Genomic DNA, 13,867 nt, shown 5'->3' on the forward strand with positions numbered 1-13,867 from the left:
GTGTGAAAAACCCTGAGTTTGAACCAGGTGGTGGTGAAACCCTGTCTCGAAAATCAAAAAACAAACAAACAAACAAACAAACCCGAATTTGATCCCCAGCTCCGCATTAACTTGGCATGGTAGCATAAGCCATCCTCATAGTTCACGGCAAGTGTGAAATGATTGGCACCCTATCAAAAACAGACAAACAAAAATCATCTGAGTCCCGAGTCTGTAGCCCATATAAACATATCCCTATATCCAAGTATGCAAGCTGTCCCTTTCCATCTGTGAACTGTCCTTCGGTGACATTAGCGAGTATTCACACCAACACATTGCAATGATTAGAAGGAATCATAATACTCATTTTGCTGGTTGGCAAGCTGAGGCTAGGAGTCTAGTTTAAATTATTATTTATTTTAAGACAGGTGCTTATGATGTAGCCCAGGCTGGCCGAAAACTTCAATATGTAGCTAAAGGTGACCTACATTTTTTTCTTAAGACTTATTTTTACGCGCGCGCACAACCGTGTGTGTGTGTCTCGTGCCTGCGGAGGCCAGAAGCGGGCTTTAAGGACGCTTTAAGTCATCTTGTGGGTGGTGGGAACTGAACCCAGGTCTTCTGGAAGAGCAGCCGGTGCTTTTAACGGCTGAGCCATCCTCTGTGGCTCCGACCTAGAGGCTGGGCGTCTCTAGGTAGCACGTTTGCACCCTCGCGAGGCTTCCAGAAGCAGATTCCCTCAAGCACCAATTTCCTTCACGTTCCGTGTTTTGACCATTTACAACAGTTCCAGAGACCGAGAGAAGCGGTGAACTATAGCCAATGAGGCATCGGTGTGGGCGGGCCTTGGATGAGAACTCACCCCTGATTGGTGAGCGGTACTCGGCAAATGGCGGAGGCGCTGAGGCGGGTGCTGAGTGCAGGCCGCGCGGCAGGGCCCGCAGGGGATGGGGCTGCCGGGCCGCCGTTGCTGCTGCTAGGCACTCCGCGCTCCGCGCAGACGTCGCTGCTGTTTGCGGCCGCCCTTGAGGCGGCAGGGGAAGGCCGCGGCCCTGTCCTCTTCCTGACACGAAGGCCGCTTCAGAGCTTGCCGCTCAATACACCCGCGGCGCGGAACCCCTGGAGGCTCCAGGTAACCGGAGGGCTCGACCTGGAACCTGTCACCCAATGGCAAGATAGGTTTGCGTGAGTGACAGGTCGGCAGGCCAATGGCACGTCATAACGCCTATGTGGACGAGGTGGAGATGGCGGTGTAGCCATGCGGGGCGGGGCAGTGCGGTTTTAGTTAAGATTGAATGAAAGACCATCCTATGATCGGTCGGCATTAGCGAGCGTGGACGCCAAGGGGGTGGAGTCAGGGTAGAAACCTGTGTCTAAAGTTTAGTTTCCCTTGGGAGCATGCGCGTTCTCTCTCCCACAACAATAAAATAGAGCTCTTAACTAACTAACATGCGTGAAGCCCTGGGCTCCATTCTTCTATCCAGGCGTGATAATGCACGTCTGTGATTCAGTTCTCAGGAGATTTCAGTAGTATCAGGCCATCTGGCTACATAACGAGTTTTCAGTCATCCTGGGTTACGTGAAACCCTGTATCAAAAAAAAAAAAAAAAAAAAAAAAAAAAAAAGAATCTTTCTTAAATGTCTTATCTTGGGGAGTGATACATGCTGGAAAAGGGCAGGTGACAAAACAGTATCCGAGCTGGTGCTTCATCCGGGAACTTTACATAGGGGCATGAGAGCCGTGATTGGGAAAATATGGAAGAGTCACGGTCTCCTATGTTAAATCTTGCCTTTTCCTATCTTATAGAAGGTTCGATTCCAGTACCCATCCTCAGTTCCAGAGCTTCTCCAGCTGCTGGCCTCTGCCCATGAGGCCCCAGGTCCTGCTCTGTCCCTTCTACTGCTGGACGGCCTGGAAGAATATCTAGCAGAGGATTCAGGGATTCAAGAAGCCGCCTACTTAGCTGCATTGCTTCTGGATACTGCTGCCTACTTTAGCCACCGCCTTGGAGCCAGTGGAAGATGCGGGCTTGTGGTGGCCCTAGAGACCCAAAAAGAAGCAGACAGTGATGCCCCACATCTGACATTGCTTCAACGGTATTTTCCTGCACAGTGCTGGCTGCAGCCAGATACCCTAGGCTCGGGACAGCAGCACTGCCTTCGAGCCAGCCTGGAGTCCAGCAAGCTGAGCCCCAGGACAGAGTGGTCCGTGACTTTCTTACCCAATGGAGAGATGAAGATCATCCCATGGCCTACCCAGGCTTCCGAGCCCAGCCCAGATAAAAATTGCTCAAGTACAGAAAGCCAGTCATTAACTCTGTAATGTGACAACCTTTCTGGTCCTCAGTTTCCCTTGACTAGAATACTTCTTTCACGGACAGGTGCAGATTCAAAGTCCTGGAAAATGTAGGTTTTCTCTTTATAAGCTAGCATTGTTGGGGCCGGTAAGATGGCTCAGTAGGTAAGGGGTCTTGCCAACAAGCTTGATTACCTGGCTTTGATTACCGGCACCCATATGCATAGTAGAAAGTGAGACTGACTCCTGCAAAGTGTCTTCTCACCTCCCATTTGGATAGAGGCACAGACTTGCCCTCCACATTAATAATAATAATAATAAATAAGACCTTTAAAATAAATAAATAAATAAATAAAAATAAATAACTATAGTCATCCAAGGCTTCCTTTGCCCATTTGCCCTTGTTAGAGACTCAGCCATGTTTTCTAGTTCATTTCTTTTTACTTGTTGCGTTCTTTTCCCACAGGATCTTGTGTAGCTCAGGCTAGCCTCAGACCAGGTACTTAGCTGAGGCTATTCTTGAACTCCTGATCATCTAGGCTCATCTCTTGAGGGCAGAGCCTATGGAGTGTGCTCCCATACTTGGCTCCTCTTGCATACTCTGGGTGCCTGCATACGAGTTACCTGTGTCTTGGCTTACATACTGTTAGGGAGTCTAATCATACACATACATGTGCACATGTGTTTAGGTGTACAGTTGGAAGTGGAACCACTCTGTACAGAATATGTATACATTTAGCTTTCTTAAGACACACATTTTTAAAGCCATTAAACTGAATTTGAGCATGGTGTTTTGCAAAATGGTAAGCCCAGCTTTGGGATGTAGAGATAGGAGGTCACAGTACAAGGTTGTCCTTGGCTACTTAAGGTGTTGGAAGCCACTCTGGCCTATACTAGACAAAAAGCAAAAAGGGCCAAAACTTTAATCCTAGCACAGGGGCAGGCAGATGTGTTTGTGTTTAAGGCCAGCCTGGTCTATATGGAATGTTCCAGGCCAACCAGGACTACATAGTAAGACCCTGTCTCAAAGGCAAACAAAAAAATTAGGGAGCAGGAGAGAGGACTCCATGGTTAAGGATTCTCTCATAGGACCTGGATTCAGTTCCCAGCAACCATGTCAGACACAACTATTTGTAATTACAGCTCCAGGGGATCTGATGTTCTCCTTGGGCACTCGACATGAAGTGGTGAACATAGATACATAGAAGCAGAACACTCATACACATGAAATAAAAGTATATAAATCTTCAAAACAAAACAAAAAACAACCAAAATCCATCTTGGATGTAAGCTCAAGACCAGGTTGTTGTAGTGTTGTAAAGAGGTGAATAATTCATCCTGCAATGGAGGCTCCTCAAGCTCGGGAAGTCCCTGAAACTCAGGTAAGCTGAGCTGCCTGGAAAGGATGCTGTCCAGCCTGTGGAGCTGTCTCCAGGTTTCCAGTTTTGGTGAGGAGATGTCACCCATGTTGGGGTGGGCTTTGGTTATTCAGCCGTCTGAGTCATTTCCACTTTTATAAGTAACCCCTTACCCATATTCCTGTACATAACACCAATAACTCATTGGTTCATCAAAGTGGGGCTTTGGTGGCACTCATACTTTGGTCTGTCATAGGATTTCTATTCATGGTGAGTGGATGTTAGTTAGTTCATGTCCCCAGGAGCAGTGTCACAAAGCATCAGATAAGGCACTAAGTTTCAGGTGGGTGTGTCAAATGTACACTGACTGTTGCAATCCCTCTTCAGGTCACCAGATCCAAACTTTCAATCTTAGCTCAAAGACTTCAGCTGTGTTTTGCCATGGTCTAGATCCAGGAAAGATGGGAATTGAGGCTGTTTACCTGACAGAGGGTGGAGTCCCTGCCTACCGTGTATGAAGCTCGAGTTCATTCCCTAGCACCGAATTAGCTCGCTGTGGTGGAACAAGCCTGGAGTTCCAGCACTTCAAAGGTAAAGGCAGGGGCATCATGAGTTCAGGGTCATCCTCGGCTACCATATGTCAGATAACTAAAATATGGACTAGCTAGAGAACTCAGAACAAAGGCAAGCTAAGGACATGAGTTCCACATCCCTGGAACTCATACAAGAAACAGACGAAACAAAAGACTGGTTGTAGTGTGCAGTCTGATCCAACAATCCAAAGGCAAGATGGGGCAGAGGTCAGAGAAACAACCAGAAGCATAGACATCTAGCCTTGGACATGGAAGTATGGCTGGAGCAAGGCACTGAAGCCATACATGACTTGAGGCATACATGCACCCATATATATGTATGTATGTATATGTATATATACACACACACATATATATGTATACACACACACAAATAAGACAAAGTCATGGTAGAAAAACCGGTATGTATTATATTTCTATATACAGACAGATAACTGTCCATGTTAACATTGCCAAGCTGTCACTTCCTGGGCAGGATGAGCTGAGCAGAGGGCCAAGGTCAGCAGTGACTTTAAGTATGGCCCTGTACAAGAAGTTGTGGGCTTGGGATCTTGTAGGCTGGAGTCCTAGGAGCAGGCCACATAGCTGGGGTGCAGAGGCTCTGGGCCCGGGACAAGGCTATTCTCATAGGGGTGGGAGTAGGGCCCACCAGATGAGCCCCCATGGACTCCCTGCGAGCCCCCTGAACTGTAATCTGTTGAGATGCCCGAATCTGACACCATCAGGTACAGGCACTTCAGGTGAGGTGGAGTGGGCGGCAGCTCAGGAGGCAGTGCCCTTGGGCATAGGCGCTGGGAGTTGGGGTCCAGGATGGTGTACTCAAAGCTAGAAGGGGAGGTGCCCTCTGGGCTGGGCTTGGAGGCCAAGTCTGAGGGGCAGGAAGACTCTTCTGAGCCTTCATCCATAGTCCCTGGGTCCACACTGTCCCCAGATCCAGAGAGGTCCTCGCTGCATGGGCTCTGGGGCAACAACCATTCATCCAATACCAGGTAGGTGTCTTGGGCGTGCTCAGTGCCCACTGGGTGCAGTAAGGGCCCCTCATCATCTGCCCTTGGCTCCCCTGCTTGTGGCACCCCCCAGCAGCGCTCTGAGAGGACTTCCAGGTGGACAGGTGGGTCCTCAAGGAAGGAGTTGCTGGGGTTCCACCACAGACAGCCATCATGCTGCAGCAGCCACAGCTGGGAAGAGAGCACCCTCCTGCTCAGAGGCCTGGGCTCCAGGATGTGTCAGCAGGCAGCCCCAGGAGCACAGAGAACAAACAGGTCGCATACCTGGAAGTTACCCTTGTGGGTGGTGAAGAGACCCTCAAACTCACTCTCTGGGCTTGGGATGCCAGGCCAGATCTTCTGCTTCAGAGTCCTGCGAAAGTTGTCAGAAACAAATCCATGGATGTGTGATGCTGGATACTCACCCACACCCTCTCAGACCCCCACCAATGTTCCTGCAGGAGTGGCAAACAGCCTGTGGAGGAGGCATCATGAGGTCCTACAAAAGGGTAGCTAGGATAGTTTTGAAGGATGCATAGGAGTTTAAGTCCATGCTGTCACACATCACTCCTTTCCATGGGCTGGGGGTGGGAGCCCCAGAACCACCAGCTCCGTGTGTGTGTGTGTGTGTGTGTGTGTGTGTGTGTGTGTAATAAACACAGGATGTGCACTTTCTGGAAAAGTAGGAAAGGCAAAGCTTTGAGTGCACTGAGAATTATAAACACCGTGGGCTTAAATCTCTCCCATTAAACTATCTGGTTGATTTGACAAAGTTGACTACATTGGGAAATGGAACCCACAAAACAATGCAGGAAGCAGTCACCACCAAGGTCAAGGAACTCCAGCAGGCACTCCAGAACAAAGAAGTTCAAGAGTCTGGGTACCATCTGATTTGCTTCTATCAGTGGTAACTGTGTGACCTTGGGCAAGTGCTCACCCCTCAGCCTTGCTTTCTCTAGAGGGAGGTGCAAGTTTAGAGCTTAACTCGGGTTGTGGGCTCACCGGCGGTGGGACAGCAGGGCCAGCATTGCCAGCAACAGCGAGATGAGAACGAGGATGAGGGACAGCGTCAGGATGAGAGGGTCCAGGTCTGGGAGACAAGAAGGAGGTCAGGGAGGTTTGCCGGGTGTTTGGCCCACCTCTCCTTCACTCTGAGGAACTGGGGACTCACCGCTAGCGGTCAGCAGCGACGCGGGCTCAGACCAGGCGCTCCAGAAGCCGCTAAAGCTCGGCTCAGCCATGCGGGCTCGAACAGCGAAGGTGTAGCGCGTCCCGCCCCGCAGGTTGCTCAGTACACACTCAGTGCGTCCTTCCAGGACTTCCACCTAGGGGCGGGTGAAGCCGGGAGAGATCTGACCAACTAGCACCCAATAAGAAGAGGATATGCGAGCTTGCGCGGAGGCATCTAGTCAGCACCCTAACAATGAGAATGGTACTTTTCAAGGCCCGTTTTCGGCTCAAGGCCAGTCAGAACAAGGACCCACCCACCTCCACCCCCCACAAAATCAAGAGCTGTTTCTGGGCCACATAAAGGCAGAGCCACACACCTCACAGAGAGCGCCTCCTTGAGGTCTGAGGATATGAACCAGGTTGTAAAAGGGGCTGAGGCTCTGATGGGTAGCGGGCGAAGCCTGAGCAAAGTGGGCGTGAGCTAACGTGAGCGCTAATGGTATGGTGCGGCGAGCTAGTTCAGTGGGCCCAAGTGGTGGAAGGAGAAGGTTCATGAAATTAGTTCGCTGACCTCTTCAAGTGCACAGTGGGAAGCGTGCACTCAACACACAAACAAATGTAACTTTTTAAAAATGTTTAAATGTCGGAAAAGAGAGCAATTAAAAAATAGCGATGGGATGTTGGGCATTGGGGGAGGGACCTGAAAGAATGGGACTTTGGGCTAGGACTCAGGGAGGTTGTATGGGGCTGTCCTCTCGGGCTCTCACCCTTTGCGTTCCCCCTGCCCTGTTGCCTGCTGACACGTCCACTTCGTAGCGGATGTGGGTGGTCATAGGTGCTCCAGGAGGTGGCAGCCACTGCAGCAGCACGTGGCTACCCTCTTCTGCCCGACGCGCCAGCAGCCCCGCGGGGGCGTCCAAGAGCACTGCAGAAGGTGAAGTGAATCGGGTAGGCGGGGACCCGGCCCAGTCTCCACCCCGACAGATGTCGCTCCCATCCCCCGCTCACCTACCAACTTCATTGATATGGATGATGCGGTGGTAGCGAGGAGATCCGGAGGCCGCCGTCACGCGCAGCTCCAGTGGCACGAAGCTCGACGTGTCTGCGGTCGGCAGTGAACACCAGAAACGCACGGAGCCGCGAACTGTGGGCGCCTGATGCAGGCGACATGACTTTCGTGACTCACCCCTGTGCAACCAGGGAAAGCGAGAAGAAAAAGTTGAACAAGCAGGAAGGGTAGGAGGTGACTGGAGAGTTTGCTCAGATCGTGGAAACCAGAACATTTTGACCCTGAGGATCACGGAGTGTCCCAACTCCAATGTGACACCAGAGCCGGTTGATAGAGAAATATTCCATCCCCGGCCACCAGGGGGCGACCTCCACCCATTCCCCCCACCCCCGAACTTGTCACACTTAACCTGACTCTAGACCCGGGGAGACATTCCAGGCTATCCAGGAAGCCCCGCTGCCCCCACCTCAGACTCACTCGAGTTGGTAAGAGAAGCTGTAGTTGAAGCCTATCCCGGAGCTCGCTGCTTCCTCCCAGAAACACACCAAGTCCTCCAACCGCTGGGTGAAGCACAGAAGTTCTTCGGAGCCCCGGGATGCCAGCAGGGCCGCTAGGGAGGGAGGTTGCCATGGCGCGGGGAGGTGGGTGGTGGTCAGGGAAGTCGAGGCCTGTTCTCCACAGTCCCCTTACCCTCCCTCCTGTTGCCTGTGCAGACCCGATAATTTTAGTGCCCCGCCCTCTTCTCCTTGAGGGCCTTCGAGGGGTCTTGCAGAAGTGGCACCTCTAGAACTCCTAATTGTAGTGACCCCGCCTGCCTAGTCCCACCCCCATACACACGCCCACTCATCCTGCAAGCTGAACGGTGCTGGCCCCGCCCTAGCGCGAGTATGTGCAGCGAACTGACCTCCTATCGGTTCCCGCAGGCACCCGGCTGACTTCTGATAGCGCCAACCGTGTCCCCCGCCCTCCTTCCTCCTCAGAGCAAGCCGTGCAAGAGATCTAGCACCATCCGCCCGCCAAACCGTGTTTACACTCGTCTGCAGCCAGGCCCTGTTCTCCAACTGCTTGATCCCCTTCACAGCGCCACTGTGAGCTTGGTCACCTCCAGCCAGGAGCTTTGACCTACCCTGCTCTTGCGATTTCTATCATGCCCCAGACTCCCTCAAAACACAAAACAGAACCAAACGTGTTGGCTAGTACCACCCAGCAATTGGGAGGTGGAGGCAGGAGGACCAGGAGTTCAAGCCCAACCTCAGTTACATAGTGAATTTGAGGGCAGCCTGAGCTACATGAGACCCTGCCTCAAAAAACAAAACAAAAGCAATAACATTACAGGCATGGTGACACTTGCCTTTAATCCTAGCAGTTGAAGGCCAGCCTTGTCTACCTAGTGAGATCTTGTTTCAAACAAACAGCTAAAACAATCTTAAGCCCTTCTGAGCCTTCTCCGCCTGGCATCATTCCAGGGTCAGTCATTGACAGACGCCAGTTTGGCCCCTAGAACCCCATCTGGAGGTTCAGAGGACCTATAGCCCCTGGGAACCAGGCTGGTATTCAGACTATAACATTGCTTTCTGTGACTAATGAGGAGGTACTCATGTACAGCTCTTACCTTTGCTCTCAAACTTGGGGTCCGGGAGGCTGGGTGAGGGAGCCCAGGCTGCCCCAGCAAGTAGGAGACAGAGGGGGCCAACCCGAGGCCAGAGGGGTGCCCTGAGGTGGTCCATGATGCAGCCCTAGCTTCAGGAAGCCCACGGCTCCAGCCCCTCCGCGCCCCCCCTCGCCTTCCCTCCCCTTTGCTCTTCCCCCTTTCCCCTAGTCCACAGCTGGGTCAGCAGCAGCTGCCGGACACAGCTGACCAGGAGCTTCCAAGCGGCAGCTCCCTCCAGGGGGCGGGGCCAGCACGCAGTCGGGGACAGATAAGCCACAAGCCTCGGGAGGGAACAGGGGCCCTCTTGGGCACAACATCTGCCTAAACCAATGTAGGGGGTGGGGCAGAAAGCAGGGTTTTGTTGGGGAGGGGGTTGCTAATGTGGTCATGGACAAGTGACTTAACTTCTTCACGTTTAGTCAGGGCGTCTGTAAACGTAGCCTGCTGCGCAGCCCGGCAGGACACTGAAGGGAAGCTGCGCTACAGCTCCAGGCAGGATCTCTTCCTCAGCACAGTTTGAAATAAGAATCCTAAAGACGACTACCAACTGGACGTATGAGCCAAGCGGGACCTGGCCGTGCACTTTGACAAACAACATGCTATGGTGTTTTTTGTTTGTGGATTACACAGATTTGGGAACATAGCATTTATGATTTTAAAAGCAGTAAACATTTGGTGTGTATGTGAGCACGCACCCAAATGCAGCAGGGAACACAAGGCACAGAACAACTTGGAGAGTCAGCTCTCTCCTACCTGGGGTTCCCAGCAAGCTTTAGCAGAAGAGACCTTTACCTACTGAGTCATCTCACCAGCCCTGATTTCTTTTTTTCGAGACCTCAAATTCACTGTATAACTAAGGATGACCTTGACTTTCTGTCCTCCTGCACCCATTCATTCCCCACGTGTTGGGATGGCAGGCATGCACCACCATCTCCTGTCTATGTGATGCTGGAATGAAGCCCAGAGTCTCAAGCATGCTGGGCAAGCGCTCTACCAATTGAGCTACATACCTAGTGTAGTTTTGCTTTTTTGATACAGGGTGTCACTAATTAGCCCAGCCTGTCCTGGAATTGTGGCAATCCTCCTGTCTCGGGTTCCTGACTGCTGGGATCACAGACCTGTGGCACCACACCTAGCTTCCTATACTTAAAAAAACAAGTAAATGGAGTATAACTCAGTGGTACAGCACTTGCCTAACAGGTGGAAAGCCTTGGGTTTATCCCCAACACCACCAAGATGAACAGAGAGAGAGATGGATAGAGCTATACATGGATAGATACATGTATGGATACACACATACATGAATATACACACAGGATACATGTGTGGATATGGACATACATATGTGGATAGATGCATGCATGGGTAGACAGATAGATAAATACATACATAAGTATGTAAGAGCACCCGATGCTCTTGCAAAGGACCTGATTTGGATTCCCAGAACCACACAGTGCCTCACAACTGTCTGTAATTCTAGTTCCAGGGATCCAACACCCTTTTCTGGTTTCCATGGACATTGTACACATGTGCATGTATGTTGATACAGGCAAAATGCTCTAACGTAACCTTCCTCAGGAAATGGGCTTTTGGGGTGTTTGTATATGTCTTTAAAAACTTTTTGGAGACAGTTTGGTTATGTATCAAAGGCTTACACTCACATGGATCTTCCTACTTCTGCTCCTCTTTCCCACACCTAGCTCTGATTGCAGGTATATACCCCCATGCTTGGCCTGGAAATGGTATGGAGTGAGGATAACACTGCCAAGCTAGTTCAAATGGTCTTTTTTTTTTTTTTTAGATTTATTATACATAGTGTTTTGCCTACATGTATGCTTGCCCACCAGAAGAGGGCACCAGATCTCACTATAGATGGTTGTGAGCCATCATGTGGCTGCTGAGAATTGAACTCAGGACCTCTGGAAGAGCAGCCAGTTCTCTTAACCTCTGAGTCATCTCTCTAGTCTGATACAAATTGTCTTAAGGAGTTAACATTACTGAAAGAAAGAAATCTGGTTTGGAGAGCTGGCTCAGCAGTTGAGAGCACTGACTGCTCTTGTAGAGGACTCAGGTTTGATTCCTGAACCCACTTGTTGGTCCCCAAGTGTATGTTACCCCAGTTCCATCCTTACACACACAGTAGATAAAAATTAATAAGTAATTTAGAATATAAGTGAGTGTGGTGGTACACACTGTTAGTCCCAGCACTCAGAAGGCAGTGAGTTCTAGGTCAGCCTGGTCTACAGATGAGTTCCAGGATAGCCAGGGCTATACAAAGCGACCTTGTCTCAAAAAAAAAAAAAAAAAAAAAAAAAAAAACCCAATAATAACAATAAAATCAACAAAAAAGTAATAAATAAAATAATATTTGAAAATGTTAAAAAGCATGGCACATACTGTAATTTCAAACATACAGTGCTTAAATTCTTTTCCCTTTCATACAACACATGTGCCTTCCAAATATGCTACTGAGACAATGTTCAGAACAACAGAAATGGCTTTTATCCCTGCTCACCAGAATTCTCTCTCTTCCTCCTAGTAGTTCTCAAACTTACCTTGAATATACATTTCCTCCCAAACTCTACTCAGGATCTGAAGCTTCTCTGCCAGGCCTAGAGATGGGGCTAGAACCTGGACCTGGTCAGTTGACAGGGCAGTGACTGGTTCAGGCATGACCCAAGTTCACCCGAAGGAATTCACCATGCTCTAGGATTTTAGCTGGAGCAAATGGGAGCAAGGGGCACTCTTTCCTGCTGTGTGGAGAACCTGTGAGATGCAAGGTGCTGCTGCTGCCCTGTGAGGAGTGAACTTTGAATCCCAGAGAAGTGGCACAAGTTTGTAATCCCAGTACTCGGGGAGCAGAGGCAGGAGAGCACCCTGGGCTATGTAGCACGTGTGGCACCACCTTGTCTGAAGAAAGAGTTTGAGTAAAACCAACAACAAGAAAACCAAACAAATAGGAAACAGTAGCCGGGGAAATGGCTCAGTAGGTGAGGTTCAGCCCCAGTATTCCTGTAACATTTTACATGGATTCAGGATGGGGAGTTGCTGCATGAAATCTCACGGCAGCAAGATGGAGACAGGTCCCTGCAGTTCACAGGCCAGCCAGTCTAGCTGAACAGGCAAGCACCAGGGTCAGTGAGAGACCCTGTCTCAAAAAAATAAGGTAGAGAGCAATCAACTAAGACCTTTAAGTACCCCTCTGGCCCATGTGCTTGCCTGCATTCACATGTATATAACACAAACACACACACACACACACACATGCGCGCAAAATCATAATGATAGAAATAAATACCAAAGCAAAACACCCAAGAATGTTATTTTTTTTTTGTTTGTTTGTTTGTTTGGTTTGGTTTTTGAGACCGATCTCTTTGTATAACAGTCATGGCTGTTTTGGAACTCTCTCTGTAGACCAGGCTAGTTTCAAATGTGGTGATATATTGTTTATGACTTATTAAAGCCACTGAAGATCAAAATAGTGAAGCAGCCCATACTAGAAGCCACATATACACCTTTAATCCAGGACTCAGGAGAGTGAATCAGAGCTCAGGCCTTTAATCCAAGGATCTGAGAGATATAAAAGGTAGAGGCATTCAGTCTGAGAGTGAGTCTCTAGCCTTGTTGAGGAGAGCATAGTCATCTGAGTGAATCTGAGGAGCAAAGAAGTCAGGAGCAGTTTGAGGATCATCCCTTTGGTCTGAGCTGAGGTAGAGCTAGTGTCTGGCTGCTTTGCTTTTCTAATCTTCCTCTTGAAGCTTGAACCCAAATATCTGTCTCTGGGCCTTTCATTAATCATGTTACATTCAAATTCAGAAATTCTCCTGCCTCTGCCTTGGAGTTGGGATTAAACGTGTGCTCTACCAACCTCTAGCATAAGAGTGTTCTTTTGGCTATTATGACAAAAGCAAGGGATAGCAGGAAGAGATAGTAATTTATTTCTGACATTACTTTCCAAGTGACAGCAATCTACATAGCAGCTGTTCTACACCAGGGACCCAGATGCCTTCCCACTTATTGCTCAGTTATCCAGAGCATATGATTACTCAACCATACCAGTCACCTCCTGTCTCTATTCTAACCAGCAGAAAGCAGGAAATGTGGAAAGGGAAAACTCACCCCTCCCATTTAAGAGTATCTCTTGGAATTGGCCAACTTCCTGTTATTGTATCTCTCCTCAGCCAAGAATTAATCATATGACTGTATTTGCTACCGGAGGGCTAGGAAAAAGTCTTTTTCTTTTTGTTGTAACTCAGTGGTAGAACACTTGTCTGCCATGTACAAGGGAAAGTGGACATGTTTTGACACAGGGTCTCTTATGTAACTCAGGTTGGCCTTCAGTTTTCTGAGTGCTGGGGTGACAAGCATATTTATGGCTTTACTGGAGTGGCTGACAATCACCTCTGTAGAAGGTGAATGGGTTTGAGGGAGAACAGACAATCTTATTTGCAAATCAAAGTCAAGAAAACAACAAAATCCGGACAATGTCATTTGAGCCCCTGATTACGCTGTACCTAAAGCGAGATTTACTGGACCTTCCGATGAGATCAGGCATATGGCTGTAGACCTTATTAAAAATAGATTTTAAAGATTTATTTTATTATTTTGTGTATATGTGTGAGCACCACACCTGTGCCTAGTGATGAGGAAGTGGTGAGCATCCTGTGGGTGCTGGGAATTGAACCAGATCCTTTGTAAGAATAAATGCCCTTAACCACTGAGCCAACTGGACAGACAGCCTTTCATTGGGCTTCTCTCTCTCTCTCTCTCTCTCTCTCTCTCTCTCTGTTGTTTCTTTTTTTCCAAGACAGGGTTTCTCTGTGTA

General features: G+C 49.3%; 2 protein-coding genes across 3 annotated transcripts; one reads left to right on the forward strand and one right to left on the reverse strand.

The window, feature by feature from the left end:
• Window positions 1–833: 833 nt before the first annotated feature.
• Window positions 834–2,599, forward strand: Swsap1 (SWIM-type zinc finger 7 associated protein 1). The gene is made up of 2 exons (XM_051197128.1): window positions 834–1,111; window positions 1,787–2,599. The coding sequence occupies exons 1-2, from the start codon at window positions 869–871 to the stop codon at window positions 2,300–2,302; spliced, it is 759 nt and encodes a 252-aa protein (XP_051053085.1). The 5' UTR covers window positions 834–868; the 3' UTR covers window positions 2,303–2,599.
• Window positions 2,600–4,613: 2,014 nt separating this feature from the next.
• Window positions 4,614–9,466, reverse strand: Epor (erythropoietin receptor). Of its 2 annotated transcripts, XM_051197041.1 has the most exons (8): window positions 9,004–9,466; window positions 7,869–8,001; window positions 7,395–7,570; window positions 7,150–7,307; window positions 6,384–6,537; window positions 6,215–6,302; window positions 5,498–5,585; window positions 4,614–5,404 (listed from the first exon to the last, which is right to left on the reverse strand). In XM_051197041.1, exons 1-8 carry the CDS (start codon window positions 9,116–9,118, stop codon window positions 4,793–4,795), a joined length of 1,524 nt encoding a protein of 507 aa, XP_051052998.1. In that variant the 5' UTR covers window positions 9,119–9,466; the 3' UTR covers window positions 4,614–4,792. The 2 variants fall into 2 exon arrangements, with proteins under 2 accessions (XP_051052998.1, XP_051052999.1); XM_051197042.1 differs by lacking the exon at window positions 9,004–9,466 and having other exon boundaries at window positions 7,395–7,536; window positions 7,869–8,378.
• Between the last annotated feature and the right edge of the window lie 4,401 nt (window positions 9,467–13,867).

This window comes from Phodopus roborovskii, unplaced genomic scaffold (assembly GCF_943737965.1).
Source record: "Phodopus roborovskii unplaced genomic scaffold, PHOROB, whole genome shotgun sequence".
NCBI lineage: Eukaryota > Metazoa > Chordata > Mammalia > Rodentia > Cricetidae > Phodopus > Phodopus roborovskii.